Source organism: Lathamus discolor, chromosome 19, assembly GCF_037157495.1.
Source record: "Lathamus discolor isolate bLatDis1 chromosome 19, bLatDis1.hap1, whole genome shotgun sequence".
NCBI lineage: Eukaryota > Metazoa > Chordata > Aves > Psittaciformes > Psittacidae > Lathamus > Lathamus discolor.
This window is the reverse complement of record NC_088902.1, coordinates 6,229,757-6,257,088: the sequence shown is the minus strand read 5'-3', so window position 1 is coordinate 6,257,088 and position 27,332 is coordinate 6,229,757. Positions and strand designations below refer to the sequence as shown.

Below are 27,332 nucleotides of genomic sequence, written 5' to 3'. Positions count from 1 at the left end.
TTGGGGTGCTGGACCCCTTCTCTGCTGTTGCCGGATTTTTCAGGGCTTGGGTATTATCTGAGGGGCCTGCATGAAATTCTTGATGTTGGAAACACCCACTATTTCTTTGGTAAATGGGAATTTAAGGCTCTGGGGCAGGAACTGTGTAAAGCCCGATAACAGGATTCACCCTGCGTTATTTTAGAGAGGGACAAAAAAGAGACGTGGTGAAAACAGACCTCTTTATTTCCTGAAGTGGGCTTTGATTTGACGTCTATTCCCAGTGAGTGCCTAATGACAGCACGTGCCCCATCTTTTAACTGCAAGCCGCACGTTAGTTCTAATCCTGAGGGGGGGGGGGTGTTGGTGTGATATTTTAAGGCAGCTCTTAACAAAAATCTTATCTCCTTCATACTGAACGGAACATTTCCCCGTGTCCCTGCACCCGGCGTCCTGCAACCCCGGGCAGGGCGGGAGGGGCCGGTACCTGCTTTCTAGGGCTTTCTATGCCCCATAACAAGGCCCGAGGAGGTTACACGGGGATGGGGCACCCCCTCTCCCCACCGGCGTTGCGTGGAGCTGGTTGGTCCTCAGCGCTGCGGGTGCCCTTGAGGGGGTTTGAATGACCCCCCCCGAGACACTGCTCAGGGCTAGGGGTGTCCTTGAGGGGGGTTGAACGAGCCCTTCCCCCCGGGCCACTGCTTAGGGCTGCGAGAACCTTGGAGCGCTGCAAGACGCCGGGGCGTCCTTGGAGCCCTGCATGGAGCTGACACCCCCCCACCCCCGGGGCACTGCACGGGGCCGGGGACTCCCCAGGAGCGCTGCACATAACGGGAACCCCCCCCCCGCCCAGGGCATCGGACGGGGCCGGGACCCCCCGGGTCCTGCCCAGCTCCGCCTCTGGCCCCGGCGAGTGCGCGGGGTGGGCGGAGCGCTCGGGCACGCCAGGGGAGGGGAGCGTGTTCTGATTTGCATACCAGCACCACGTGAGCCAATGTGAAGGTGCAGCGGGGGCCGTCCACAAGATTGGCAGGAGGAGCTGCCAATGAGGAGCGGTGGGTGGGGCTCGGCGGCCGGGGAGACTCAGTCGGTACGGGGAGGGTAGATCACTCGGAGCTGGGTGGCGGTGGCAGCAGCAGGTGGGTCCCTGCGCCCGTCGGTGCGCGGTGTCGTGGGAGACTCGGGGCTGCCGAGGGCTGCGATGCCCTGCGTGGGGCTGCGTGGTTCCTGTGGGAAGCCTGTCTGGGGCTGGGGTGGTTCCGTCTGGGGTTGTAGAAGCAGTGTAGGGGGTGTGTGGTGCTGGTGTGCGGCTGCGGGGACCCTTCGTGGGGTTGTGTGAGGCGTTGGGTCCTTCGTGGGGCTGGGGAGTCGTGTGGGAAGGGGATGAAGCTCCCAGCTGTTGCTGTGGGGTGAGGATGGGCTGGGGTCCTCAAGCCATAAATACCCCCACTCCCCCCAGTGTAGGGGATGGGGAGGGAGTTAAACCAGAGGTGCCCAAGCAGTGCTGGGGGATACTGGAACGATGCTCCGAAGTGATGCACTGGGGTGCTCTGTGGTGATGGCTCTGGGGTGATGCCCTAGGATGGGGATAGCAGTGGAAGGATGGGGTCACAGCGGGTAGGGGTCTGTGTCCCACCGTTCGCACCAGCGGGATGGTGCTTGAGGGAGGGGATTTCTCTTTTTCCCCCCTTTCCCCTCACCAGACAAGGCTCTGGTGCTCAGCTCCTACACTTCCTCTAATGCCACCTACCAAAAGTACCCTACAGGGCATGTTGCACAAATACATAGTTTCACTGGCAGCAGGAATAAGCGACTGCACAAGGTAAATGTGGCTGTATTTTAAGCATCTTCTGTTTTTCCTCCTTTCTGGGCACAAAATCTCTTTCAAAGCTTCTGTTTTTAAAATCCGCATTGAAGTGAGCCTGCTTGTAGCAAGAGGAAGTATCTTATGTGGTGAGCAGTAGGAGCTCCTGGGGCACATCCATCCTTGGTGTGTCCCTAGCTCCGATGCTGCGGCCGTGCCGTGTCCTCACTGGAATTGTGCTGCTGCTGCTGGGGAGAGGCTTGGAAAACGATTGGGCTGGGAGTTGATACTGTGGGGGTTTGAAGGTGGAGTTTGAATGGTGTCTCTCATAGCAAGTCATTAAACTGTTGAGGTGGATTTGGGACGTCACCGAGGCATCAAATCCAAGATGGGAATCGGCATTAGAAGTCAGAAAAGTTGAAAGCAGATTGCTCTTTTCTTTAAAACGTGGGGGGGGGGGGGGGGGCTACAGCCCTCCTGCCTTTCCCACCTCCTTCCCTCCCTGCCCTGAGAAGGGCTGGAGGGGAAGAAAATCATTAAATCCATTGGGCAGAGCCTGTGTGTGGTTTTTGTGGGCTGTTTTCTTGGAGGTGGCATGGGTTTGGGTCAGGCGGTGATGCTGCGACTTGAATACGCTCAGGTTTTATCTCCAACCTGGTGTTCCCAAGCAGAAATAACTTCAGGGGGGCTGAGTTTTGCAGCCCAAAGGTGGGATTTGGGGGTCCCTCACTGAGAATGCTGGAGTCCCTGTTAGGATGCTGGTCCTTGGCTCTGCTGGGTGGTTGGTGATAACAGCAACACATGCAACGCAGGAGGGTGAAGGTGAGGGTGTGGTGGAGCTGGGTGCTCACAAGGATGGGATGCTGGTGGAGAGAGGTGTTTGGGGAGTTTCTGGGGGGTTTGGGACTTGTGCTGGAGGAAATGTGTGATAGTGTGATGAAAAAAAGCCCTAAACCAACAGGTTTCTGGTGCAGAGTTATCCCTTCTGCCACAGCCTGCTGGAAGATGATGGGATGTGGCCTCTCTTACGGTTTTGGGCTTGGAGGATGGAGTGGGACTGGTGCTGGAGCAGTTTAGGGGAGCAGGCTGGCGCAATGTGGCTTCTTGTCCTGCCTGGAGCAGAGATGGCTGCTGGCCTGACAGCTTGTGCCCTTACTTTTCTTCTTTTTTAAACAATTGAATAATCATAGCTTCCCAAGGTTGTGTTTGCCCAGCACAGGCTTGAATTATGTTGAGCTCCTTTCCCAGCACTGTTAGAGCATCTTTCTGCTGGGATGAGCCAGAAAATAAGGACAATTCCCCAGTGAAAAGCCAAGCTGCATCCTTCAGGAGCATCACTGCTGTGTAATTGGGTGTGTTTTAACTGCCAGTTTGCAGATTAGCTGGAAAGCTCGAGATGCTCAGCGCTGAGACCCTGCTCTGTCCGGCCGCAGCTCCCTGGGCTGGCTCAGGGCGGGGGAATATTCTTGAAGTATTTGAAGAAGAATTTGTTCTCATTTGCTTCTACTTCTGTACTGTTTAATATTTTGTTTTATATTCACTCTGTCACATATATGTAAATAAAGTTGTTGCAGCCCCTTGAGGGATCTCTGGAGCTCGTGCCAGTCTCATGCATACATATCACAAGGAAATAGTAAGTTTCTTAGCAAAGTTGAGGGGTTTTATATTTATTTAGTTTAATGCAGTATGTTTGTGGGTGTAAGGAAGTGGCCATGAGTGTTCTAATGTACAAGTTGTTCTTGTCATGGCCCCGACGGGCTTTTTCTGTAATCGGTAACTGTGATTGAAATCAGGATTTCTGATTTTGCAAGTGAGTGTGTTGGAAAATGAGAAGAATCGGAGTAAAACTGTCAGAAGTGAAGAGGTGGGCTGAGGAGGAACTGAGATTAACTCTTCTGCTGCCCCATGTGCAGAAATGGTAGCACCACTTTGAGGAAATTAGCCTCTTTAAATCCAAGAGTACTTGAAATGGGAGTATTTCTATCATAGAATGGTTTGTGTTGGAAGGGACCTTAGAGCTCATCCAGCTGCAACCCCTGCCATGGGCAGGGACCCCTTCCACTGGAGCAGCTTGCTCCAAGCCCCTGTGTCCAACCTGGCCTTGAGCACTGCCAGGGATGGGGCAGCCACAGCTTCTCTGGGCACCCTGTGCCGGTGCCTCAGCACCCTCATAGGGAACAGCTTCTGCCTTGGATCTAACTTGAATCTCCCCTGTTGAAGTTTTAACCCATTCCCCCTTGTCTTATTGCTATTTATGTTCAATTTAATCACTTAATTCAATATAAGGAGTTGTAGGAGGCACACCTCACAAGTAACCTCATCTCTGGTGTGTGATCCCCATTGCGGCTCCCTCCCCATCCTTCAGCAGTTCACGTGTGTGTGTGTGCGTGTGTGTGTGCGCACTCGTGTTCGCATGCATGTTTCCACTGGGCTGGTGGGAATGAGGGTGACCTAGTGGGTGTGCAGCATTGTCCCCAAAGCCACAGCATTTTCAGCATCATCCCGACCCTCCAGTACCTTGCAGTGTCCCCAGTGATGGCAGTCCTGGTCCCCCGGTGTCACTTTGGCCATTTGTGGCATTTCCTTCTCCAAGAAACCCTGATTTGGTGTGGGAACAGGCTGGTGTTTCACAACATTCCAGGAATTGCCTTTTGCCCAGTGAAATTTGGCATTTATAGAGCCCTGGTACACACATAGCTTCATGAAAAAGTTCTTGGGTGCCGGGTTATTTCTGCCAATGCCAGATGCCAAGTTGGGGATCCCTCCTGTGGGATCTCAGGATGCTGCCAAGTGCTTGTGCATGGGGATAAGTGATAAAATAAGGAGAAAATACACATTCCAGCTGCTGTGGGTGACAGTGACTGGGTGGAGGGTTGGTTGGAATCTGTTGCAAGCAGTGAGATGATCTTAGAAATTAGAAAAGATGAAATAAATCCAAGTTTAATTGTCAAATTTATTCTGGAAAAAAAAAAAAAAAACCCCGAAAGGCTAGGTAGGACAGAATTGGCAGACAAGGTGTTCCTTGTTTATTCCTATTTGGTATTTATTTTAGTTCCCCCAAGCTGATCCTTAAAATGGGATTTGCTCACAATGGTGTAGCTACTGCCAGGAGGATGCTCTGTGGAGGGGTCAGCGCTACCAGCCTGCTGTGCAGGGAATGGAACTTCATGTTCTATAGCCAGAGGTAGAATATTTCTTTCCAGTGTCCCGAAAAGCCTGGCTAGGTCTGTTCTCTCTGCTTGTTTTGACCAAGGGAGAAGACATGGTGAAAAGAGCCTGCTCATTTTCAATGGCAGAAATCCCAATTTGAGGTTGCCAGTGAGTGGATAGCGGGATGTCAAGCACTTTCTCACTTTTTAGGGGTGGTTTAGGTAACCTGCTTGGCTATATTATTGTATTTTTTTCCCCTCTCCAGTTACATAATAGTAATTTCTGACAGCATTAGGAAATTTGAGTGCTATTCTGTCTGTGGATAATGGGCTCTGAGTTTGTTCGGATGCTACGATGGGCCCCTCTGCCAGCTGTCTCCTGGGAAGCTGAGGCAGGGCTGAAACAGCCCATTCTACAATTATTATTCCTGGTTCTTAACTTACTTTTTGTGTTTTACCATCATCTGATACTGTGTTGGCTCCTCCAGGAGTGGGATGGGTGCAGGCTGGTTCCTCTCTCTGCTGATGCAGAGGAGAGGCTTTGCTGCTCTTTCTGCCATTCCTGTTTTTTCCAGTATTTTTGGGATGTGCTACCTGTGGCAGAGTCTTGTCTTGATTCTTGTGCTGGGAGCAGCTGAAATCCTCAGGGGTAGGAGCAGAAGAGCATCAGTGTGTAAAACCCTTGATCGTGTCCCGTCCTGGTACCTTCTCCTCTTGAAAGAGCAGCAACCCATAAATGTTTATGGCTTTTGCTTTTCCCAGTGTATGTTTGTGGTTTGGAATAAAAGAGAGGGAAAAATACATTGCTTGGGGTTTTTTGTCCATTTCACATTGGAGGGTGTTGTGTCTCTGGGCACCCACGCTGAAGGGATGGACCACGGGCTGCTGGTGGAATGCTTGCTGGAGAGCCAAAAGGAGCTTTATCCCTGCAGCATCTTATTTGAAGCAACCTGGAAGAAACTGGTGCTTTGCTAATAACTAGATTATTTTTAATGGGTTTATATTGTAAACTGGGGGGGGTGGGGGGTGGGCAACACCTTGCTGAAAGCCTTTTGCATGTTGCCATGGCTCCTAGGGGATGCAGAGGGGCTGAACCAGTCTGTTGGAATATTCTGGCAGGGAGCAGCAGCCATTCTGCTCACTTGTTCTTCTCGCTGCAGCTGAAACTTGAGGGCAGCCTCTTCAACATATTTAAAAAGGAAAAACAAATCAGTTATGACTTGGATCTTGACTAAAACTGCTTCAGAAGCTTAAAAGTATTAGGTGGGCAAAATGATTAGCTAGGCAAGTGTGATGGGAGCACATGCTGTTGTATTCAAGTTAGCCTCATGCAGTAGCTCCTTTTGTTGTTCTCTTAATTGCTTAAAACTCTTCCCTTGCTGCCTCTCTTCTGTTACAGCACCAGCACCTTCTGGTCCTTGGGAGGTGATGGGTGGCCACGTCCCTCCCTGGGATGTCCCACAGGTCAGGTGGCACTGGGATGCTCAAGGGATGCTTAGGGGTACCGGAGTCTCCGTGGCAGGAGGAGTTATCCCTGGAGCAGCAACTGTGGATAAAGGAGACTCACTTTGGTCTGTCGTGGTTTGCCCTGGCCAGGATGGAGGTTCATCAGGGTGCTGGGCCATGAAAGCAGCTCTATTTGTGTTTTGTCTTTTTGTTTGAATCAAAGTTGCTGTGATGGGCCCGATGCGATGTTAGCTGCTTGCACAGTGTGCACGCTAGGATGTAAATCAATCCATGTGAGTCTTAGATAGAGATAGTTTAGATTTAATGACTTCCCTATTTATGTTAAAGAAGGAGTGGGAAGTCAGAAACATAATTAATCTCAAATTGAAGCTGTGATGTATGAGTGGGAGAAGTGGCACTCGATGTCTGGGTGCATCCTTCTGTGTTGGGATGGGGCCGAGGGTTGCTTGGTGCTGCTTTGGTCAGGTTTAAGAAAGTCGTGTTTCCTTAGGAATCGCAATTTTAATTTATTCCCAACTGAAACACCGTCTTCCTGGGTCTCTGCTCCTCAGGCTTGTGTTCCAGGAGCCTTAAAACACCCTTGTCCTGGGAAAAGCATTGCTCCGGGCTTCCCTCTCCCGCCGTATGGGGACTGTTCACTCAGGAAGTAGGGTCTCTTCTCCCAAGAAGCTAGGGATGGGACAAGAGGAACCGGCCTCAAGCTGCTCCAGGGCAAGTGGAGCTGAGGAACAATTCCTGCCCCAGAGGGTGCTCAGGCATTGGAACAGGCTGCCCAGGGCAGGGCTGCAGGCACCGGCCCTGCAAGTGTTCACACAGCGTGGAGACGAGGCCTCAGTGCCATGGGTTAGGGGTGGCCTTGGCACTGCTGGGAATGGTTGGGCTTCATCTTAACAATCTTTTCCAACCTTGTTGATTCTATGATTCTCTGATTTTATTAGAAAAACCGTTTTTTGTCATTAAGGGGAAGCGAAACCACAGTGGGATAGTGCAGAGAGCCTGGCTACTGTGCTGGGTGGGCTGGTCTTTGTTATCTGTCAGTGGCTGTGCTAGGATGGAGGTCCACAAGCTCCTGCCTAGCTCCAGGGCTGGGATTTGGGGCAGTGCTCACTGCGATTTTGGGCAATGTTCATGGCATTTGGGGTAATAGTCACCAGGGTTTGGGGCCCCATGTTTCCCCCCCGCTGGTGCATTCAGATTTGCTGGTTTTAGCCTGACCTTTTGCATGTTAAAGAAACTCCCTCCTGTGTTGCAATCGAAAGCTTTTAAGGCTGTTGTGGTGCCATGGAAGTGCTTTGTGCTAAGTAGGTGTAAAAAAAACCCAAACCCCTGCTCTTATTTTTTCATTGTGCTAATTTTCATCCTGACTTTCAGCACGGTCAATAAAAAAGTTGGACAGAATTATAGCCCTTTCTGTTTTTCCTTTCTTTGTTCCCCCTTTTTTAAGCTAATGGTAAGATGCTGAATGCTGTTTTATGGAAACAGCAAGTCAAAACACTGTCGCGTGGCTGCAGGGAGCAGAGGAGCTGCCATGGGAGCTTTTGTCCATGGTCTTATCACCCCTTTCTGACCATAGTAGAGCTGGGTCTGTGGCTTAAAACAGCTGTCTCTGTTTTCTCTTCATCTTAAACCCTGTTTGAGGATAAAGTGTATGTGGGTGTTTATGTTGCCATCTTATTTTTAACTACTTCCTTTCTTCTCTACCAGGTTTTGGTGTGAAATCCTCACCCTGTCTCTGGGTGGGCGCATCCAGAACCTTCCTGGACTTCCGCACGTTCTCCAGCGATCGTGTGGTGGCAAGGTGAGAGCCCTCAAAACCCTCCCCAGCCTTTCTGCTGCTTTCCCCTCGGGTGAGCCTCTGGCAGGGATCTGCGACAGGAAGTTTCCATTTGGAGCTGGCAAATTCCCGGTATGCTAATTTCTAGGAAATGTGGCTCCGGATCGTGTGTGTGGTGAAACCCTAGCATGTGTGATACCTGTCTGTCCTCAGCCTGGGGTTGGACATCTGCATCCCATTCTCTGCTTGGAAAATGGGAATTTTCTGCTATTTCTCCAGGCTGGAAGATAGCAACATTCATGTAGAGAGGGAACTGTAAAACTAAATGGTTTGGGTTTATGGTGTGGATTTTTGTGCAGTGTGTGTTGCTGTTGTATGGTGTGCATGCCCCTGGTTCCATCATTGGAAAGGCACATGCAAAGAGGAGAGGGCTTTGAGGTATATGGGGCCCTTAGTGACATGGTTTAATAATAGGTTTGGCACTCCTGGGGAGAAGGTTGAACTTTATCTTGAAGGTCTTGTCCAGCCTCATTGATTCTATGGTTCTCTGTGCTTACTGCGTTTCTGCAAGTGCCTATGCAGTGCCCTGGGGTTGCTGCCAGCCTGAAAACCACACACCATTGGAGGGTAATGAAGGTGGGGAAGGCACCAGCCATTGCCCAACTTTAAAAGACACCAAGAAAAGCCCTTTGTTTTACCTGCTTTAAGAAAAATAGACAAAAAATGTTTATTTACCTGATGCAGCAGCTGTATTAATGTCTGTGTGGCCGTGCTAAAATGAGGGACAAAGCGGAAACCGTGCCTGTATCAGGACGTGCAGGAGGATGCTCGGCCTGGGCAGCCTGACCCATCGCAGGCAGCTTGATTGCACAAGGGCATCGACTGCTCGTGAGCATCAGTTGTAGTGATGCTGCTCTTAATCTGGAAGAGGGAACAATAATATTTGCAGCTGCTGGTGCCAATGTGTAGGACAGCATTTGGGAAACCAGCAGATTTGCAAGAGGGATGGATGCAGCCTTGTTGCTTTTGAGCAGTTAAAGGGGTTGATGAGAAGATGCTGCGAGGGCTGGAGCAGCTCTGCTCTGGAGCCAGGCTGAGAGAGCTGGGCTGGGTCAGCCTGGAGAAGAGAAGGCTCCTGAAGGGGAGACCTTAGAGCAGCTCCAGTGCCTAAAGGGGCTGCAGGAAACCTGGAGAGGGGCTTGGGACAAGGGCCTGTAGGGACAGGCCAAGGGGAATGGCTTTAACCTGCCTGAGGGGAGACTGAGATGAGCTCTTGGGCAGAAGCTCTTCCCTGTGAGGGTGCTGAGGCGCTGGCACAGGGTGCCCAGAGCAGCTGTGGCTGCCCCATCCCTGGCAGTGCTCAAGGCCAGGTTGGCCACAGGGGCTTGGAGCAAGCTGCTCTATGGAGGGTGTCCCTGGCCATGGCAGGGGTTGGAGCTGGAGGAGCTTTGAGGTCCCTTCCAACACACGAACCATTCCATGATTCTGTGCGTTTATATTCCTTTAGTGGTGCTGAGAACAGGCGTGTGCTGGCACCGTGGGTCAGGATGTGCTGGTCCAAGCGAAGCACATGTCGCGCACTTGTAGGAGGCTTCTGAACTCGCAGTCCTCCTTGTTTGCTCAGCTAGAAGCTCTTTAATATATTTCATATTAATTAATGCTGAGATAGTTGCACTTGAAAGAGATTGTGTCCAGATGTTGAAACCTCTGGATTTCAAAAGTTGTTTATTATAGCTCGTAAATTACAGATTATTACACTGAATTTTCAGGTCATCCAATAGAGTGGGGACTGATTAAACGCAAACAAATGAAACCTCCAAACCCTTTCCTACAGCAGTGAGGAATAAATTCGTCCTTCTGTGGGGCCTGGGGAGGGTGGAGTTGGTGGCTTTGGGTCCTGAGTGGTTACTGGAGGTACAGGCCAGACCCCAGCACCAGGCTTGAAGCCGAAGCAGGGGTATTTGTGGGCTCCTTCAAGGAACTTTGCTTCAGAATGGAAGGAATCAAGTTGTGTGGAACTGCCCCAAAACGGCTTTCCTGGGCCGTGCTCTGGACTTTTTTACTCTCGTCTCTATTGCTTTTATTCTCTCTGCACGGAAATTCTGTTCCTCTTGGTGTCCTTTCAGTGATGTTCTGCTGCATTGCAGAATTGCTGCACCTCTGGGTTGAAGAGGATGCCCCAGCCTGAGGGGGTTTAACTCTTCACCACCCTCTCTTCCATATTTACACCCCAGGGATATAAAGCAGTGTGGGTGATCAGAGCGTTTAACCTGGCTTCATTGACAGACTGACAACATTAAGCTTGTGGCTAAGAACAGCAGGAGAGCAGGATCTGCTTCTTGTGTCAGAAATACCCAGAAGCTTTTGCACGGGGTAATGAATTGTTTGCATCCCTGATCGTATCCAAGGCACACGTGGTCCTGCAGCGGGAAGATCCCCCTGACAGCTCCAGCAACCCTGCAGGGCTCTCACCAGCAGTCCCCGGCTTCCCGGAAGTTAAATTCAGGGAGTAGCAGATATTCCCCCCCCTCCCCCCAACTTTGTTTCACATGATTTGGGATTTTGGACCCCAGCCAGCCCCCTCCTGTCCCTCCAAACGCGAGATAAGCGGGAGCAGCGTGGGGTTTTCTCTGGCCTAGGTAGAGCTGCTCTCGCTGGATGGAGAAGTCTTGAGCTCTTTCATAATGTGGACCTCATCTTAATAGCCGGTCTTGCAGGCTCCATCCCTCCCACTGCTTCTGACGCAGAGTGTGTCCCCTCCTGCCTGCCTTGGCCAGCTTCCCTGGATGACTCCACTAATTGCTTACGTAGAAAAATAATGAGAAGGATGCGTATGGTGTATTTTTAGATGTCTCTTGGTGGGATTTAGCAACCGGCAAACCAGAGCCAGCACCTCCCCATCCGTCTTCTGCATCCCGGCAGTGGCTGCTTGGTGGACTTTGGGAGGCTCTTTCCTAGGAGGTGGAATTTCTTACGCAAGCTGCTCCCTGCTCCCCTTTTGTGCTCCTCCTGGTCTTAATACCACAACAAATGAGTTATGGATGTGGTTTGTGTCCCTGGTGCTGCACAGGATCTGTGTCGGGAAGCCCTGAGCCACAGTGCTGGTGATGGGCACCACCACTCCTCGCTCATCTCCAGAATGATGGCCATGGTGGCTCTACGTGGCTTGGAGACCATCTCAGCACCCAAATCGTAGAATGGTTTGGAAGGGGCCTTTAAAGCACATCTAACCCAGCACCACTGCAAATATCAGCGACCCCTTCCATTAGAGCCGCTTGCTCCAAGCCCTGTGTCCAACCTGGCCTTGAGCACTGCCAGGGATGGGGCAGCCACAGCTTCTCTGGGCACCCTGTGCCAGCGCCTCAGCACCCTCATAAAGCATTGCTTCCAAAGTAACCCATGGTTTATTTTCCAGTTTATCATCAGCTGGAGATCATCAGCCTCGCCACCAAAGTTGCTGGTTTTAGTGTTTTTATTTAGGTTTATTATTTAGGAAAGGGAGCAGACACAAGATCTTCATTCGCATTACCCCAAAGCCTGTGATAACTGAGCGCTGCAGCAAGTAGTTCCCTTATTTTTTTATTTGCCACTTCCATTGCAGGACTCTTTGTGTCTCGGTGGCTTCCTGTGCTGGGGGGTGGTGAGTTCCAGCTTTGAGCTCCTCGCACCCCAGTGGAAAGGGAAGTTCTATCTTGCAGCACGACTTGTCTGCCCTTGGAGCTGGGAACATCCTTTGCTCTTTTTGAATCCCCTGAATTCGTGATTTCTCCTGCTGGTTAACATCAGCTTCCACACCAAATACTATGGGAAAGTTTTGCAATTAAAGTTACTTTAATAGTTCTGGTTTATGTCTTAAAAAACCCATCACTTTTCATTCTCCATCACATGTTTCCTTGATTACGTGTCACACAGCAGTGCAGCTACCAAAATAGCCTTATGGTCTGAAGGAAATCATCAGGAAATATAGGGTTTAAGCCATAGGCAATTCTCTTTTCACCAGGCGCTGTTGGAAAAAGAATGTGTTTGACGAAAAGGCTTTTCTGGCGCCTTAGTGGTGATGTTGGGAGTGTGGAGCTCTAGCATTAAAAAAAACCAATTTCTTTGAGTCTCGTTGTGAATTTTCTCTTTATCCACCCAAATAGTTGGGATTCTTTTGGTGTTTGGGTTTAGATTTTGGAGAAGATGCTTGCTGCGTGTTCAGGTTTTTCCATGCAAGGGGATGCTTTGCTTGCCTGAGACTTGGAACCTGCCCTGTCTCTTTGGAGTGTTTTTGGTGGGCAAGAGAAATCGAAGTTTGCCTGGGGTTGATGTGCTGCTTTTCAAATTACAGTGTCACTGACAAAAAGGTGATTCCTTGTGGGAAATAATCTTGGACTGTATAAAAGACCCTCAAAAGGCAAATGCTAACCCGGTACATGTATTTCTGGCACCTAATACCTAAGAGGTGCTCGCCTCTATGTGAGCCAGAAAGGATGGGTGAAGCTTGGTGGGCAAGGCGATCTACTTGAAGATGTCCCTGCTCATTGCAGGAGTTGGATTGGATGAGCTCTGAAGGTCCCTTTGAACCCAGACTGTTCTATGATTCTGTGGTAGCCACCAGGCTGAAGGTGAAGTCTGGGGACCGCTGTGAGCATCCACACTGGTGCTGCCAGACAAAGCTGAGGGGCTGTCCCTGGGCACTGCACATCGGGTTTCCTGTGCCCTGTGGTTCAGCAGAGCCTGGGTGGCCCCTGGGAGGGGATTTTCCGCTCTGTACACTTGAGATGTGCTCAAAGCTTCCTGCTCTGGCCCCACAGCACAGCGAGCCACGTATTTTCTTTAACCCTTTCCTCTTACACCACTTCGCATGGTCCTGACAGGCTGACGGGGTGGGTGTCGTGTCTCCCCAGGTCCGGGGCTTATGCAAAGAGACCATGACCACTGATGAGGCCACCAAGAGCGAAGGGGAGGTGCAGGCGGCGGCTCTCGCTGAGCATGGGGAGGACATCACACCGGCTCGAGACCGAGGTGTCCTGAAGGTGAGGGGGGCTGCCAGGAGGGTTCTGCCTTTCTTTCTGCATTCTGGGAAGCACAGTCACATTAGTGGGCCGCATCTTCAGACTCTGGGGTCATGTAGTACTTCGAGGGCTGTAGGGTTGGTTTCTCCTCTTCGAAGGGCAAAGGAAATGAGCATCAGTTGTAATAAAGAAGGGTGGAGTGGTATTTGAGACTGATGGATTCAGGCTGCTCAATCAATTTCACTGCTATTGTGTTCCTAATCAGATTATTAGCTGTAAATCCACAAGGCATTTTTGTGTGTGACTCAACAGACATTAAAAAGAGCACATCACTGAGGTCATGCAGTCTGCTCCACAACCCATTTTTCATATTCAGGGCCGTTTTGGATAGTTCTGCTCCCCAGCGCTTGTTCTTCTCCAGTTGAATAGGACCTTTCCTCTAAGAATAGCATCCTCCCCTGCTCCATCCTCAGCTCAAGAACTGCATGTTCCAGGCTTGTAGTATTCAAAAGAAGTGTTGACAAGAAGCGAGTAGTGAAATGACACACCCCTGCGAGTAAGATGTGTACAGACAGAAAGCGAGCGTGGTCGCCTTCGCGTCGGGTTTCGAGCCACTGTGTTTATCCAGGCAGTGCTGCAGAGAACGGGCAGGTCTCAGCTCCCAGCCCTGTCCCGTGGGGTTTATTTTTAGGGGCTGATGGAAGGACACATTGAACGGCTCCCCCTCAAGCCTTCCTTTGGTTTAGAGCAGCACTGAGGGGTATATGCATGTGTGCATATAGATTTTTATTTATGTGCATGCATATATGTACGTGTACATGTGTATATATATTTATACATGTGAATGCATGTCGTTTATGTATAAAAATGCATGTATGTATATATGAAAATGCACGTGTGCCTGTATATCTTACGTCTAATATCTATGTATCTAAATAGGTGTTACATCTAATACCCATAACTATAGCTAAGATCTATAGCTAGTATCTGTAATACAGATATCTATAGCTAATACTGATATCTGTATATATGTCTGTGTATCTAATATCTGTTTCCCTATCAAGTATCTGTATATCTTTCCATATGCATCCTTGGCTGTCCCACAGCCTCCCTTTCTCACGGGTGGTTTCTCTCTCTCAGATCATTAAACGACCTGGGGGTGAAGATGAGTCCCCCATGATTGGGGACAAGGTTTATGTGCACTACAAAGGCAAACTGGCCAGTGGGAAAAAATTTGACTCCAGCCGCGATCGGAATGAGCCCTTTGTCTTCAGCCTGGGCAAGGGTGAGCTGGGCCAGGGGGATGCTTAAGGCTGGGATGATTCTAGGGGGGATGGGATGACCGTGGGGGTGGTGGAACCCTGTTGCTCAATAGATGGTCAGTGTCAGCCCTGCGTTAAGTGACTTCTGAGGGTGCTTTTTCTTGGGGTGCCATCCTTATAGCACCCAGGCTGGGTATTACCTGGGCTGGGGGTTGTTCCCTCCTGCCTGACAAGTGCCTGTCTCCTAGGTCAGGTAATCAAGGCATGGGACATCGGGGTGGCTACCATGAAGAAGGGAGAGATCTGCTACTTGCTGTGCAAACCCGAGTACGCGTATGGCTCTGCTGGCAGCGCCCCCAAAATCCCCTCCAACGCCACCCTCTTCTTTGAGGCAAGTAGCGCCGCTGAGCCGGTGCATGGATGAGTCCCTTGCTCCCTTCCTGCCTTGCCAGCCAGCCCAGAAAGGAAGAAAAACCCACCCAAAACCAACAAAAAAACCCAGCTTGGATTCCTGAAACGTGTCCCTGTGCTCCAGGAACCGCTGCCAGGGTTTTCTCAGAAATGTGTGTCTGAGCTGGAGGCTGGGACTGAAACCTCTGGCTGGGGAGAGCCCCGGTGCCAGGGGGGAGAGTGGGCAGATTCCTGCTTTTTAAACATGTACATGGGAAGGAGAAAGTGGCTGGGAAATGCCTCCAGGTGCTAAAAACCCATTCATGCCGTGGGGCAGTTGGAGAGCCAAGGTTTTGGCACAGGGCAGGGCTCGTCAGGACCAGGCAGTGCGAGGAATGGGTCTGTCCGCTTTAAGGCAGAGTCTTTCCAAGTCAAGTGGGGACAAAGCCGTGGGTCGGAGCTGGTTGAAGGGGAAGCTCCTGCCCACGCTGGTCCTGGGCAGCTTTCGCAGCATCTTGCAGCAATGACTGTGTTGTACCCTTACAGGCTTAATAAACTTATTTGTACTGTTACTCTGTGTTGTGCTTCAGGTACTGGATGTGTCCCAATTTCTAATAAATCGGGTGTATTATCCTGTGGCTTGGAGCTGGCTTTTATGGGCAACTTCTGCTCAGCAGCTGAATGGAGAGCTGGTTGACTTGGCTCTCCAGCCAGGGGATGAACTGCAGCTCTGTGGCTTCTCTGTTGTATTTTCTCCTTACCCTCTTCTGAGCTTTGCCCACCTTTTCTTTGTTGTTTTATTTTTTAGGTTGAGCTGCTTGACTTCAAAGGTGAGGACTTGTTTGAGGATGGAGGGATAATCCGGAGGATCAAGAGGAAGGGAGAAGGTTACTCCAACCCTAATGAAGGTGCTACAGTAGAAAGTGAGTGCCGGTTGCTCTGGAGGGAGGTGCTCTGGGGCAGGACCATCCCTCCAGCCCACTGGCAAGGAGCTGTTGGCACTATATAGGTTGCAAGTGTTTGTGCATCACGGTGGGATGCTGTGATGTCCATCTGAAGGCTGGATGAGATGGAGAGGTGCTGGAGGGCAGTGGTTCCCTGCATTCCTGGGGGTGCTCCTTGAGCTCTCCTTGGCTCTGCCGGAGCTGCTGGCTGGGAGGGTGGATTGGCCATGGGAGCAGCCAAAGATGCTGGAGGGACCACTGCAGTGTAAGCTGTGCTCTGTTCCCTCAGTTGCATTGACAGACATTGCTGTGAACCCTGGAGCTGCTCAGCCAGGGCGAGGATGAAGGAAGCAAACCCTCACATGGGGTTTCAGGCCTGTGGCTTCTCCACTGACCCTTTTACATCCATTGCAGTGTCCAAGCTGCTCTGGGATGCACTGGCTGCCAAAACCCTGGCTGTGCCCTGCCTGGAAAGCACCAGTTGCCAGGACGTCCTCCCTTAATGGCATCTCTTTTGGGCACTGATGCTGGTGCTCAGCAGCTTCTCTGGCATACTTGTTAGAATCCCAGAGTGGTTTGGGTTGGAAAGCACCTCAAAGCTCCTCCAGTCCCAACCCCTGCCACGGGCAGGGACCCCTTCCACTGGAGCAGCTTGCTCCAAGCCCCTGTGTCCAACCTGGCCTTGAACACTGCCAGGGATGGGGCAGCCACAGCTTCTCTGGGCACCCTGTGCCAGCACCTCAGCACCCTCACAGGGAAGAGGTTGTTTCAACCTTGATGGTAGTTTTGGTGGGTTTTATAGCATCTTTTGCAGAATGGAGCCTTTTCCTCCCCTGCGGCCAGAAGGCTGCTGAAGAGGGCAGGGAGGGACTCTTCATCAGGGACTGCAGTGATAGGACGAAGGGTGATGGGTTCAAACTGAAACAGGGGAAGTTCAGGTTAGATCTAAGGAAGAAGTTCTTTAGTGGGAGGGTGCTGATGTGCTGGCACAGGGTGCCCAGAGAAGTGGTGAATGCTGCATCCCTGGCAGTGTTCAAGGCCAGGTTGGACGGAGCCTTGGATGACATTGTCTAGAATGAGGTGTCCCTGCCCATGGCAGGGGTTGGAACTGGATGATCCTAAGGTCTTTTCTAACCCAAACTGTTCCGTGATTCTGTGAAATTAATATACAGGGTTTGCTGGGGCCAGGATGGTCTCAGCTGATGCAGGAGAATGAGGAGCTCAGTCTCATAGGGCTGTCCCTGTTCTGATCCTGTTTCTGGAGCAGACATTAATTCGGGTCTGGATGGGGGAAGCCAGGCTCACTTATCATGGATTCAGTGATCTTAAAGGTCTTTTCTGGCCTAGCTGATTCTATTTCTTTTCCTTCCCAAGAACCACTCAATCACAGACTCAGAGCTCGCTCCGTACGGGAGCATTTCCTTTCTCTCTTTCAGGGCTCCCGTACACAAAGATTACCTCCCTTTAGCAAAGGAGAAATTGGATCTGAGCTGTGACAGCTCATAAAGCTCCCTGCCTTAGATGACTGGTTCTTCTAACGAGGCTTCCTCGTAAGGAAAAATGAGTTTCTGACTCAGATTCCACTCTCTGCCTCTCCCACAGTGAGCATTCTAGCTGGGGACCAGCTGTGAGCCAAGCTTCGAGCTGGCTCTGCACCCCCAAAGGTTAAACTAAAAGACTAAATATAATGGCAATCATCACAGATCCAGCATTCCTCTTTATTTTGATGATGTCTGGGCACTTCACAGGCAGCACCGTGCCCAGTGCGGAGGATGGGGAGAGCCCTGGTCCCTCTGTGGTTGTTCCCTTTGCAGCCTGAGGTTTTCTGGAACATGATGATGCTTTAATGGCTCAGGAAGGGACTGAAGCAGGGAGGGAGGGCACCAGCCAGGAATCATCTTTCTGAAAGGACATAAGGAGCCAAAAATGAAGCTCCTCGCACACGTGATAGTGCCCAGCCTGTTATCCCTGCTTTACCTATTGCAAATGAATGTATGCATCGGAGCAAACACTGCAAGCAGGAACACGCTTGTGGTCATCATGATGATGGATGTCCTGCCTGTGGAGAAGGCAGAGATAGGGAGTGCTGCGCTGATCCTGCTGGCATCATCCCACTGCCTCCATTCACAGCTTCCATTGCCCTTAATTCATTTAGTCCTATACATCCCTCTTCATCCAGGGGCTGGAGACCCTTAAATACATCACTGTGAGAGAGGACAAGGAGGAGCCACACTAGGCTGCCCTGCAGCGAGCAGTTTGGGTGTGAATTTACACCTCAAATCGTGTGGTCAGTTCTGGGCCCCTCACTACAAGAGAGACATTGAGGTGCTGGAGCGTGGCCAGAGAAGGGAATGGAGCTGGTGCAGGGCCTGGAGCCCAAGTGTGATGGGGAACGGCTGAGGGACCTGGGGGGTTCAGATGGAGAAGAGAAGGCTCGGGGGGGACCTGATGGCTCCCTACAAGTGCCTGACAGGAGGATGGAGCCAGGAGGGGCTGGGCTCTGCTCCCAAGGAACCAGGGATGGGACAAGAGGAACCGGCCTCAAGCTGCCCCAGGGCAGGTTTAGATGGAGCTGAGGAACAATTCCTGCCCCAGAGGGTGCTCAGGCATTGGAACAGGCTGCCCAGGGCAGGGCTGCAGGCACCAGCCCTGCAAGTGTTCACACAGCGTGGAGACGAGGCCTCAGTGCCATGGGTTAGGGGTGGCCTTGGCAGTCCTGGGGGTGGTTGGACTGGATGATCCTAAAGGGCTTTCCCAGCCTGGTTCATTCTAGGATTGTATGAAACACGCTATTTTAAAATTAAACCCCAAACCAACAAATGCAGCTCTGTTCATGGTGAGCACTGTGCTGGGATGGCACAGCAGCCATGGGGACAGCACACAGCTCATGTCTGGGCACGGCCGTGACCCACAGGAGCAGCGATGGTTTCTCTGAGCCATGTATCTGGGAGGTGTTTCTTCCAGCCTAATTCCAGCTGGGATACCACATTTCCAGGAACAAGCATCTCCAGGCTGGAGTTCTGAAAGCTTTTATTTTGGTTTTAAGTTACACCGATCCTAAAACCACGGTTCTGGTCCTTAAAACCTGGGCTGCAGTTGCAATCTGGCATTCCAGCTTTTGTTACAACCTTTCCCCCCGCCATCCCTCCTCCTCCGTTTTTAATCTGAGCACAAATTGCTGTCAGCACATCAAGTTCGTGTGCCAGCCGTGCTCAGTACACTCTGTTCTCAGCTCTTCAAAAACAAAATCGCTGCAGGCACTGAGAGAACAATAAGTCAGAGCTGCAGCCGGAGTGATGTTCCTCCGGAGCCTTCCCCCCGTGTAATCCAAGAGCGACTGCAACCAGCTGACCTGCTCCTGGAAACCCAAGCGGAGATTTCTCACCCCCCCTCTTCATCCAGTGTATTTTTATGTGCAACTAAAATAGAGCAAAACTGTTCTTGAAGGGAAGGATCGCAGCATCCTCCTGTGCATCCTGTTTTAAAGAGGAGCCTTGCAGTCACTGCCACATCCCGCTGGGGACAGGGAAAAGAGGAGAGCTGTAGTGCTGCTGCTTCGGGGGTTGGGGATTATGGGTCCGTCCTCTCCAGGAACATGCATGGTACTGTGGGTTACCTGTATTTTAGGCTGAATTTTCCACTTTCTTATGCCTAAGACAACAGCTGCGCCTTGGCTTTGGGTAGTGCAAAAGCCAAGCTCAGCCCTGGAGGAGCTGAATTTGCCTTTTGTCCCCATCCTGATCTGGGTGAGCATACACATGGTCACTGCGTGCCAGTGATGGGTGCAGGATGTGTGCTAGGGTGCTGCTGAGCTTGTGAGCATGCTCTGCTCTGCTGCGCTCAGGTTCCAGGGTGGCTTTGGTGGCAGGAGCAGCGTGGCGAGGCAGAGCTTGGTGTCCAGTCCTTGGTGTCCTGCGGTGGGGAGAGCATCCTTGGGGAGTGTTATGGCAGCGTAGCTGGACCTGCGCTGCGGTTGGGGCTGTGCTGCAGACCCAGTCCGTGAGTCTCGTACTGGTGACTTTCCATAGGTCCTGGGATAGGGAAGTGTCTGTGGGGCAGAGCTGGGTGGGTTTCCTTCATCCCAGGCTGCAGCTCTCCTGTATGGAGACTGGACCCTCTTGGCTGTGTCTGGCGCAGTGTCTGCTTTGGCTTGTCCTTGCACTTCCCTCCTGCTGCCCTGACAGCAGGGTGAGGGGCTCAGTGCACATCCTCGGGTCACACCGTGCTCCCTCTGCTGCGAGGAAAGGTGAAGCTCATGTCCTTCCATGCTGCAGAGCCGTTACGCACAGTTCTAACCATGTGAATGCCCACTGCGGATTTTTCTCCTAACAAGTGTTTTTTGTGTTGGCTTTTTTTCCCCTAACGGTACATGAGTTCCTCAGGAAACTGCTTTTACTTTACATTTACCTGCACTTGTTGTGCCTTGTACCCTGCAAGCAGAGTGCAGAGAACACAAAACTGTGCCCAAAGCTTGGAACAGCGTCAGGATGGAATAACTAAAGCATAATCTTGCTGCAGAAAGGCAGCTAGCAGTACCAGGTGGTGAATGTGCCAGGTACCCGGTGTCCGCTCTGCTTGCGCTTCTGCCAGCGGCTGGGGCTGTTACTGGTTGAAGATTAAAGGGGGAAAAAAAAAGGAAAGTTTATCTTGTACTTTGAGTTCTGGGAGGCAGGAGAACACAGCCTTGCCCTCGAGGTGGAAGGCAAGGCGCTATAGCACTGTATAGGAGGTCTGTAATCGCCGTGATAAACTGCGTGGCTGCGTGCCAGGAGCAATATCCAGTTCCAGTAAGACTTGACTCGTGCAGTTGAGTACGAGGGGAACATATTAGTCATGATGTTTATCTGTTGTCTGGTCCTTGGGTAGATGAGAGAGGCCTGCCTTGCTCTTCAGCAGTGTTTCCAAGCCCTCCCCATCCCTTTCTGCTCACCAGGAGCTCTTTGGCTACCCCCAACCCTGTGTCTTCCCCGCTTCCAGAGCTGGAGGTTTTGCCTGATTTCGGGAGGTCTGCTTTGTGTGCTGCTTTACAAGTTGTTTTCTCTGGAGTCCACCTTGCCTTGGTTTGGGTGGCTCCAGGTGCAATCCTGCCCTGTCCCCTCTTCCCTTCGTAGTTCATCTGGAGGGATTCTGTGGTGGCACCAGGTTCGACTGCAAAGATGTGAAGTTCATTGTGGGTGAAGGGGAGGACCACGACATCCCCATCGGCATTGACAAAGCCCTGGAGAAGATGCAGAGGGGAGAGCACTGCATCCTCTACCTCGCACCACGGTAAGGGGCACCCCTGTGGGGACACCATCTAGTTCAAAGCTTCCAGCATCCAAAGTTGGTTTAGCAGTCATGGAAAACAGCAATCCTGAAAATAGGATCCTCCAGGAAAGCCTTGGGTTAGCAGTGCTGGCAGGGATGGCAAGAGGGACCAGTGGCATGTTGGTAGGAATCTTGATATGCTTCAGAAAGTCAGGTAAAAGAGTTTTATCCAAGTCCTGTGGCTGAAAGGAAAATGTCTCCCTGGAAATAACATGGGCTGTGTCTTCACTGGATGGAAACCTGTATAAAAACATGGATTTGATGCAGTTGGAAATGGTGATTCCCGCTATATAATGCATTGAGTGTTGTCAGATATCTATCTTTGTGGAGAATAACAGAATCACAGAATCCCAGACTGGTTTGGGTTGGAAGGGACCTCAGAGCTCATCCAGGTCCAACCCCTGCCACGGGCAGGGACCCCTTCCACTGGAGCAGCTTGCTCCAAGCCCCTGTGTCCAACCTGGCCTTGAGCACTGCCAGGGATGGGACAGCCACAGCTTCTCTGGGCACCCTGTGCCAGCGCCTCAGCACCCTCACAGGGAAGAGCTTCTGCCTAAGAGCTCATCTCAGTATCCCCTCAGGCAGGTTCAAGCCATTCCCCTTGGCCTGTCCCCGCAGGCTTGTCCCAAGCCCCTCTCCAGGTTTCCTGCAGCCCCTTTAGGCACTGGAGCTGCTCTAAAGTCTCCCGGGAGCCTTCTCTTCTCCAGGCTGAACCAGCCCATGGCTGAACATCACCTTGGCCACAAAACACTAGAAAGCCACGGACATGGAGTTGGGTGTGAGATGGGAATTGGCAGCCCGGGTCTGAGTTTGTGGCCAAATACTGACAAAAGGAAGATTCCCCCTCCTCTGACAGCTCCTTCTGCCCGGTCAGGTACGGCTTCGGCGAGGCAGGGAAGCCCAAGTACGGCATCCAGGCGAACATGGAGCTGGTCTACGAGGTCACACTGAAAAGCTTCGAGAAGGTGAGGGGAGCCAAGGTTCCCTTCGCAGCGCCCACCCTTTGTCCTTGGCGTGGCTGCAGCCCAGCCCCTGCTGCAGGGGGGACGTCACCAGGGACCTCTGTGTTCTTGATCTGTTCTGTTCTGTTGGTTTGGTTTCTTTGCCTGGCTGGGCTCCAAGCCTCGGTCTCTCATTTGTTCCTCACCTTGTTCCTTTTGTACTTTCTTAAGTTTTGTTTTCTCCTTTTACTTATTTTTCTTTTGTTCAATATTTTTCCCTTTCTTCCTGCCCCCACCTCTCCCCCCCGCCCCGGCTGCACAGATACAAGTCAGTGTGCCCAGCCACTGCGCCAACTGGGAGACTGGGAACAGGATGCAAGAGATGCCCATGGGATGGGGCATGTACTGCTGTCCTGCATTCCTGTCTGGGTGCCCTCCTCACCCATCACTCTGGTTGGAGCAGGAACGAGACCCACCACATCTCTCTGCTCTGGGGTGTTTCTCTCCATCCTCCGTCTGCCTTTTTGGAGTGTCAGGGTGTCGTGGTTTAAACACAGGGGTTTTCCTCCTGTAGGGTTCAGGTGGACGAACTACCTTGGCTCAGTGAGAAATCCCAAACCTGGTGGGGGTTCCACTGATGTAAAGGCTTCAAGTCTTCACCCCTGTGCATGCTCTGGGTGTATCCTCATACCCAGAGCTGCTGGATTTATCCTCTGTAATACTACCCTGAGGAGTCCTGCTTGTTACAAGCAATTGTAGAAAGCTGGGTGGTCCTGGCAGATGTGGTGGGCTGCCACTGGGATTGCTCCAAGTATTTCTTTACAGGCCAAGGAGTCGTGGGAGATGGACACAAAAGAGAAGCTAGAGCAGGCTGCAGTCGTCAAGGAGAAAGGCACGATGTACTTCAAGGTTTGTAAGCTTGAGGATTGTGGAGAAAGGGAGCTAGACATAAATTCGGGTTGACCATCAGATACAGGACTTAGTAGATCCTAGATCAAGATTAAGCTCACCCAGTTCCAACCCCTGCCACGGGCAAGGACCCCTTCCACTGGAGCAGCTTGCTCCAAGCCCCTGTGTCCAACCTGGCCTTGAGCACTGCCAGGGATGGGGCAGCCACAGCTTCTCTGGGCACCCTGTGCCAGCGCCTCAGCACCCTCACAGGGAAGAGCTTCTGCCTAAGAGCTCATCTCAGTCTCCCCTCTTTTAAGGTTGAACCCATTGTCCCTTGTTCTGTCACTACAGTCCCTCATGAAGAGTCTTTCTCCAGCATCTTTGTAGTCACTTCTCCAAGGAACAAGTGAAAGAGGAACCGGCCTCAAGCTGCCCCAGGGCAGGTTTAGATGGAGCTGAGGAACAATTCCTGCCCCAGAGGGTGCTCAGGCATTGGAACAGGCTGCCCAGGGCAGGGCTGCAGGCACCGGCCCTGCAAGTGCTCACACAGCGTGGAGATGAGGCCTCAGTGCCATGGGTTAGGGGTGGCCTTGGCAGTGCTGGGGAAGGGTTGCACTGGATGGGATTAAAGGGCTTCCCCAACCTGATTCATTCTGTGATTCACAGGGGCTGCACAGCAGCAGCTTGAGCCAAGCCCTGGTGGGTTTGTAGGTACTTGGCATCATCCTTCATTTATTTAGTGGACACCCCGTGTTAAACTCGTAACCTGTTTGCAGGATGTTCGGGAGCAGACTGAGCGTTTCAGCGCAGGTTCCTCTAGCCTCTTCTTCTTTGCTCCATCCCAGGAAGGCAAATACCTGCAGGCGGTGATTCAGTATGGGAAGATTGTGTCCTGGCTGGAAATGGAGTATGGCTTGTCTGAAAAAGAGTCGAAAGCCTCCGACTCCTTCCTCCTGGCTGCCTTCCTCAACCTGGCCATGTGCTACCTGAAGCTGCGAGAGTACACCAAAGCTGTGGAGTGCTGTGATAAGGTAGAGGTGTACAAGACCGTTGGAGCATTCTCTCCTGCTGAATGTTTTCACTGGGAGTTTTGGGGGGGTTGAATTTCATTTTGTACGAGAAGCAATTTCCAAATGGCAGTGTGATGGTGCCACCATCCCTTCTGCACCTCGAAGTCTCTGTGGATGCTGTGTGCTAGGGGTAAAAGTGCCTCCTGGGATTCAGAATCCACCTGGGCATGGGCTTAGGACAATCCAGATCCACAGGAGTCTATGCTGCATGGGCTGGCAGCCTTCAGATGCTGTTTGGGTCTGCCTGGGCCGGATATGGGCATTTGGTGCTGATCTGGGTACAGCAGGGACAGTCTGCTAGAGCTGCAGCTGATCTCCACTGGGGGATGGGATGGGGCTTTGCCAGTCCCCTAAAGAGCTGCAACCTCATCTTTGTCAGGAAACTGTTAATTCTTTCATAAAAGGCTTAGATTTGAGCATCTTGCACATGGGATTAAGGCTAGTTGCCTTAATCTGAAACGTAAATCATCTCCAAGATGCATATGTGGCTTTTAGTAAAGCAAAATGATGTTCTTGCTAAAGCAGGGACACAAAAGCATGTTCAGTCCATCCATTCCCTCATCTCTGCGCTCCTGGGCTCCTCTGGGCTCCTGTTGAGCATTTACACCCGATTTCTTGCCTGCGGGTTTGTCTTCCATTGACTCAGCTACTCTCAGGGGGATTTTAAGCCAGGAGAAATAAGTAAACCGTGTTACTGACCTGCAAGCTGCTGATGGAGAAGTCAGTTCTTCTTGAGCAAGATGCAACTGCTCTGGAGACTTGAAGCTACCTTATCCTAATTTCTGCACATGTAATGAGGGTATGACCCTAAGGGGTTCTGTTATGGGAGCCCCAGTTTGCTGACTGGGACCTGTGTGTTTGCAGGCGCTAGGACTGGACCAGGACAATGAGAAGGGTTTGTACCGAAGGGGAGAAGCCAGGTTATTGATGAATGAGTTTGAGCTGGCAAAATGTGACTTTCAGAAAGTTCTGGAAGTGAATCCACAGAACAAAGCAGCGAAATCCCAGATCTCCGTGTGCCAGAAAAAAACAAAGGAGCACAACGAGCGGGACCGGAGGATCTACGCCAACATGTTCACAAAGTTTGCAGAGAGGGATGCAAAGGTGCGTGTTGTCTGGTTTTGGCCATCTAGCAGATCTAGAAATGGGTTAAAACCAATTGAATTAGAGATCAGGCTGAGGATGGAGGGATAGAGCCTGCTGCAGTGGGAAGAAGTGGTTTATTTCTGGGTCTCTCTTAGGCAAAGGCTGCCATCAGATGCTTCGTCATCAGTGGAAGTATTTGTGGTGTGAGCTCCTGAGGGCTGATAACAGGGTCAGCATTTGGACTTGATTTTGCTGTTCCCAGCCAGTGAGTGTTGATGACCTCTTGGTCACCGGTAAAATGAAATGTCATTCTGTCTCTGGCACGGCCCAGGGTATTTTGAGACATGATAGGATGGATTTCCTGCAGCTGGTAAGGCAATAGCCTGCTCCTGTGCTCATATGGAGAGATCACTGTCTCGTAACAGGCTCTCATCCAGCATTCCTCTGAACAAAACCTGGTGTACTGTAACAAGAGAGGACATGGCTTTGCAAGCCATCTGTGTGGGTCATTTATGGTTTAATCTCTTCTGAACTGGTGCCTGGAGATTGAGGCTGTGGAATAAGTGACAAGGAAGCAGTGTGCTGGGATAACCAGCTCAGGCTGGGGAGAGTGATGGCTGGAGCAGGCATGGGACTGTGCTGTGCCTTAGTGCTCCTCTCCTGCCCCCACAGCCAGTGTATGGGCTGTTACCTGCAGCTCAGTCCCGTATATCCGCACTCCAATGCTTATCTACTTGTCCCTCTGCCCTGTTCCTTTCTCCAGGCTTGCTCCATGTCAGTGCCTTTCTCCCGTCATAGAACCAGCCTGGTTTGTGTTGGAAGGGACCTTAAAGCTCCTCCAGCTCCAACCCCTGCCACGGACAGGGACCTCTTCCACTGGAGCAGCTTGCTCCAAGCCCCTGTGTCCAACCTGGCCTTGAGCACTGCCAGGGATGGGACAGCCACAGCTTCTCTGGGCACCCTGTGCCAGCGCCTCAGCACCCTCACAGGGAAGAGCTTCTGCCTAAGAGCTCATCCCAGTCTCCCCTCGGGCAGGTTCAAGCCATTCCCCTTGGCCTGTCCCTACAGGCCCTTGTCCCAAGCCCCTCTCCAGGTTTCCTGCAGCCCCTTTCGGCACTGGAGCTGCTCTAAGGCCTCCCCTTCAGGAGCCTTCTCTTTCCCAGGCTGAACCAGCCCAGCTCTCTCAGCCTGATGGAGGTGGGTTGCACCATTTCCAGGGGATCCCATCCCTTTCCCAAAGGCTTGCTGAGCTGATGAGCTGTAACCTTGGCTCCCTGCTGAGCCAAGAAAACAGGAGCCTCCAGTGTGAACTGCAGTAGTCTGTAGGCAGGGGGGGATCTCACATGGGGAGGAATTCCTAGGATGGGAATTTTGGTTTTGTGGTGGCCTTGGCAGTGTTGGTGTAAAGCTTGGACTTGATGATCTTAAAGGTCTTTCCCAACCTGGTTGATTCTATGGTTTGCCTGCCCTCCTGGGCTTGCCTGAACCCATCCCCAGCATCACTGTAACTGCCTGCTCTTTCTCCTGTTCCCAACTATGTGCTGTGTTTGCTGTCCTGTAGGAAGCAGCTAGCAAAACCCGGGTCGAAAAAGTAGCAGAGAGAGCAGCTTGTGAAAAGGGATCAAAAACTGATGCTGAAGATGCTGAAGGACATGTATGATGGAGGAGGAGGGGAAGGGAGAGCCTCTTGCCCATAGAAGAAGGTTGCTGTCAGACCTCAGGACTCGCCAGTGTTTTCTTGTAAAGCTTGTTACAGTTTGTGTGATCGTGGAAGCAAAAAGGCACCTTGCAAAGGAAAATTCGAACCCTGTCCCACCGCCCTGGGCCGAGCGGGAGTGGCGGGATTGCTGTGGGACCACCACACGTGGAACAAATAGCGTGGAAACGGAGAGAAAGACAAAAGTCATCATCATCATCGTAATAAAAATTGAAACTCTTGCCTCTTGGGAGGTTTCCATAGACAGCTCATCCCGGCTCCTTTGGCTTCTTGTCGGCTGTCCTGGGTCCTCCTGGGATTGGGATGTGGGAGATGCTCCTTGCACACTGCAGTGCTGCCTCCAGTTGCATCTGGCACAGGATTGCGCTGCTGGTGGTAGTAAGGGGAACACTGCTGGCATAGGCACGGGTGGCACCCAGCTCCTCACAGCACCTGTGGATACTCTGTGGGGTGGGCACAGAAATGGGTTTTCTCTCCTGGTGGTTGCTTGTGTGTGGCCACAAGGGTTGCAGTGTGAAGCTGGGGATGAGGGTGAGGACCTGCATCACCTCCAT

The 27,332-nt window shown here is 51.7% G+C and overlaps 1 protein-coding gene across 5 annotated transcripts; it reads left to right on the top strand.

The window, feature by feature from the left end:
• The first annotated feature begins 1,048 nt into the window (after positions 1 to 1,048).
• FKBP5 (FKBP prolyl isomerase 5) lies at positions 1,049 to 27,029 on the top strand. Of its 5 annotated transcripts, XM_065698628.1 has the most exons (12): positions 1,049 to 1,118; positions 8,104 to 8,197; positions 13,063 to 13,191; positions 14,311 to 14,455; positions 14,681 to 14,823; positions 15,631 to 15,745; positions 20,878 to 21,034; positions 21,948 to 22,038; positions 22,840 to 22,923; positions 23,682 to 23,936; positions 24,840 to 25,079; positions 26,623 to 27,029. In XM_065698628.1, the coding sequence occupies exons 3-12, from the start codon at positions 13,087 to 13,089 to the stop codon at positions 26,719 to 26,721; spliced, it is 1,434 nt and encodes a 477-aa protein (XP_065554700.1). In that variant the 5' UTR covers positions 1,049 to 1,118; positions 8,104 to 8,197; positions 13,063 to 13,086; the 3' UTR covers positions 26,722 to 27,029. The 5 variants fall into 5 exon arrangements, with proteins under 5 accessions (XP_065554700.1, XP_065554697.1, XP_065554699.1 ...); XM_065698625.1 differs by lacking the exons at positions 1,049 to 1,118; positions 13,063 to 13,191 and adding an exon at positions 1,421 to 1,801; XM_065698624.1 differs by lacking the exon at positions 1,049 to 1,118 and having other exon boundaries at positions 23,751 to 23,936.
• The last annotated feature ends 303 nt before the right edge of the window (positions 27,030 to 27,332 follow it).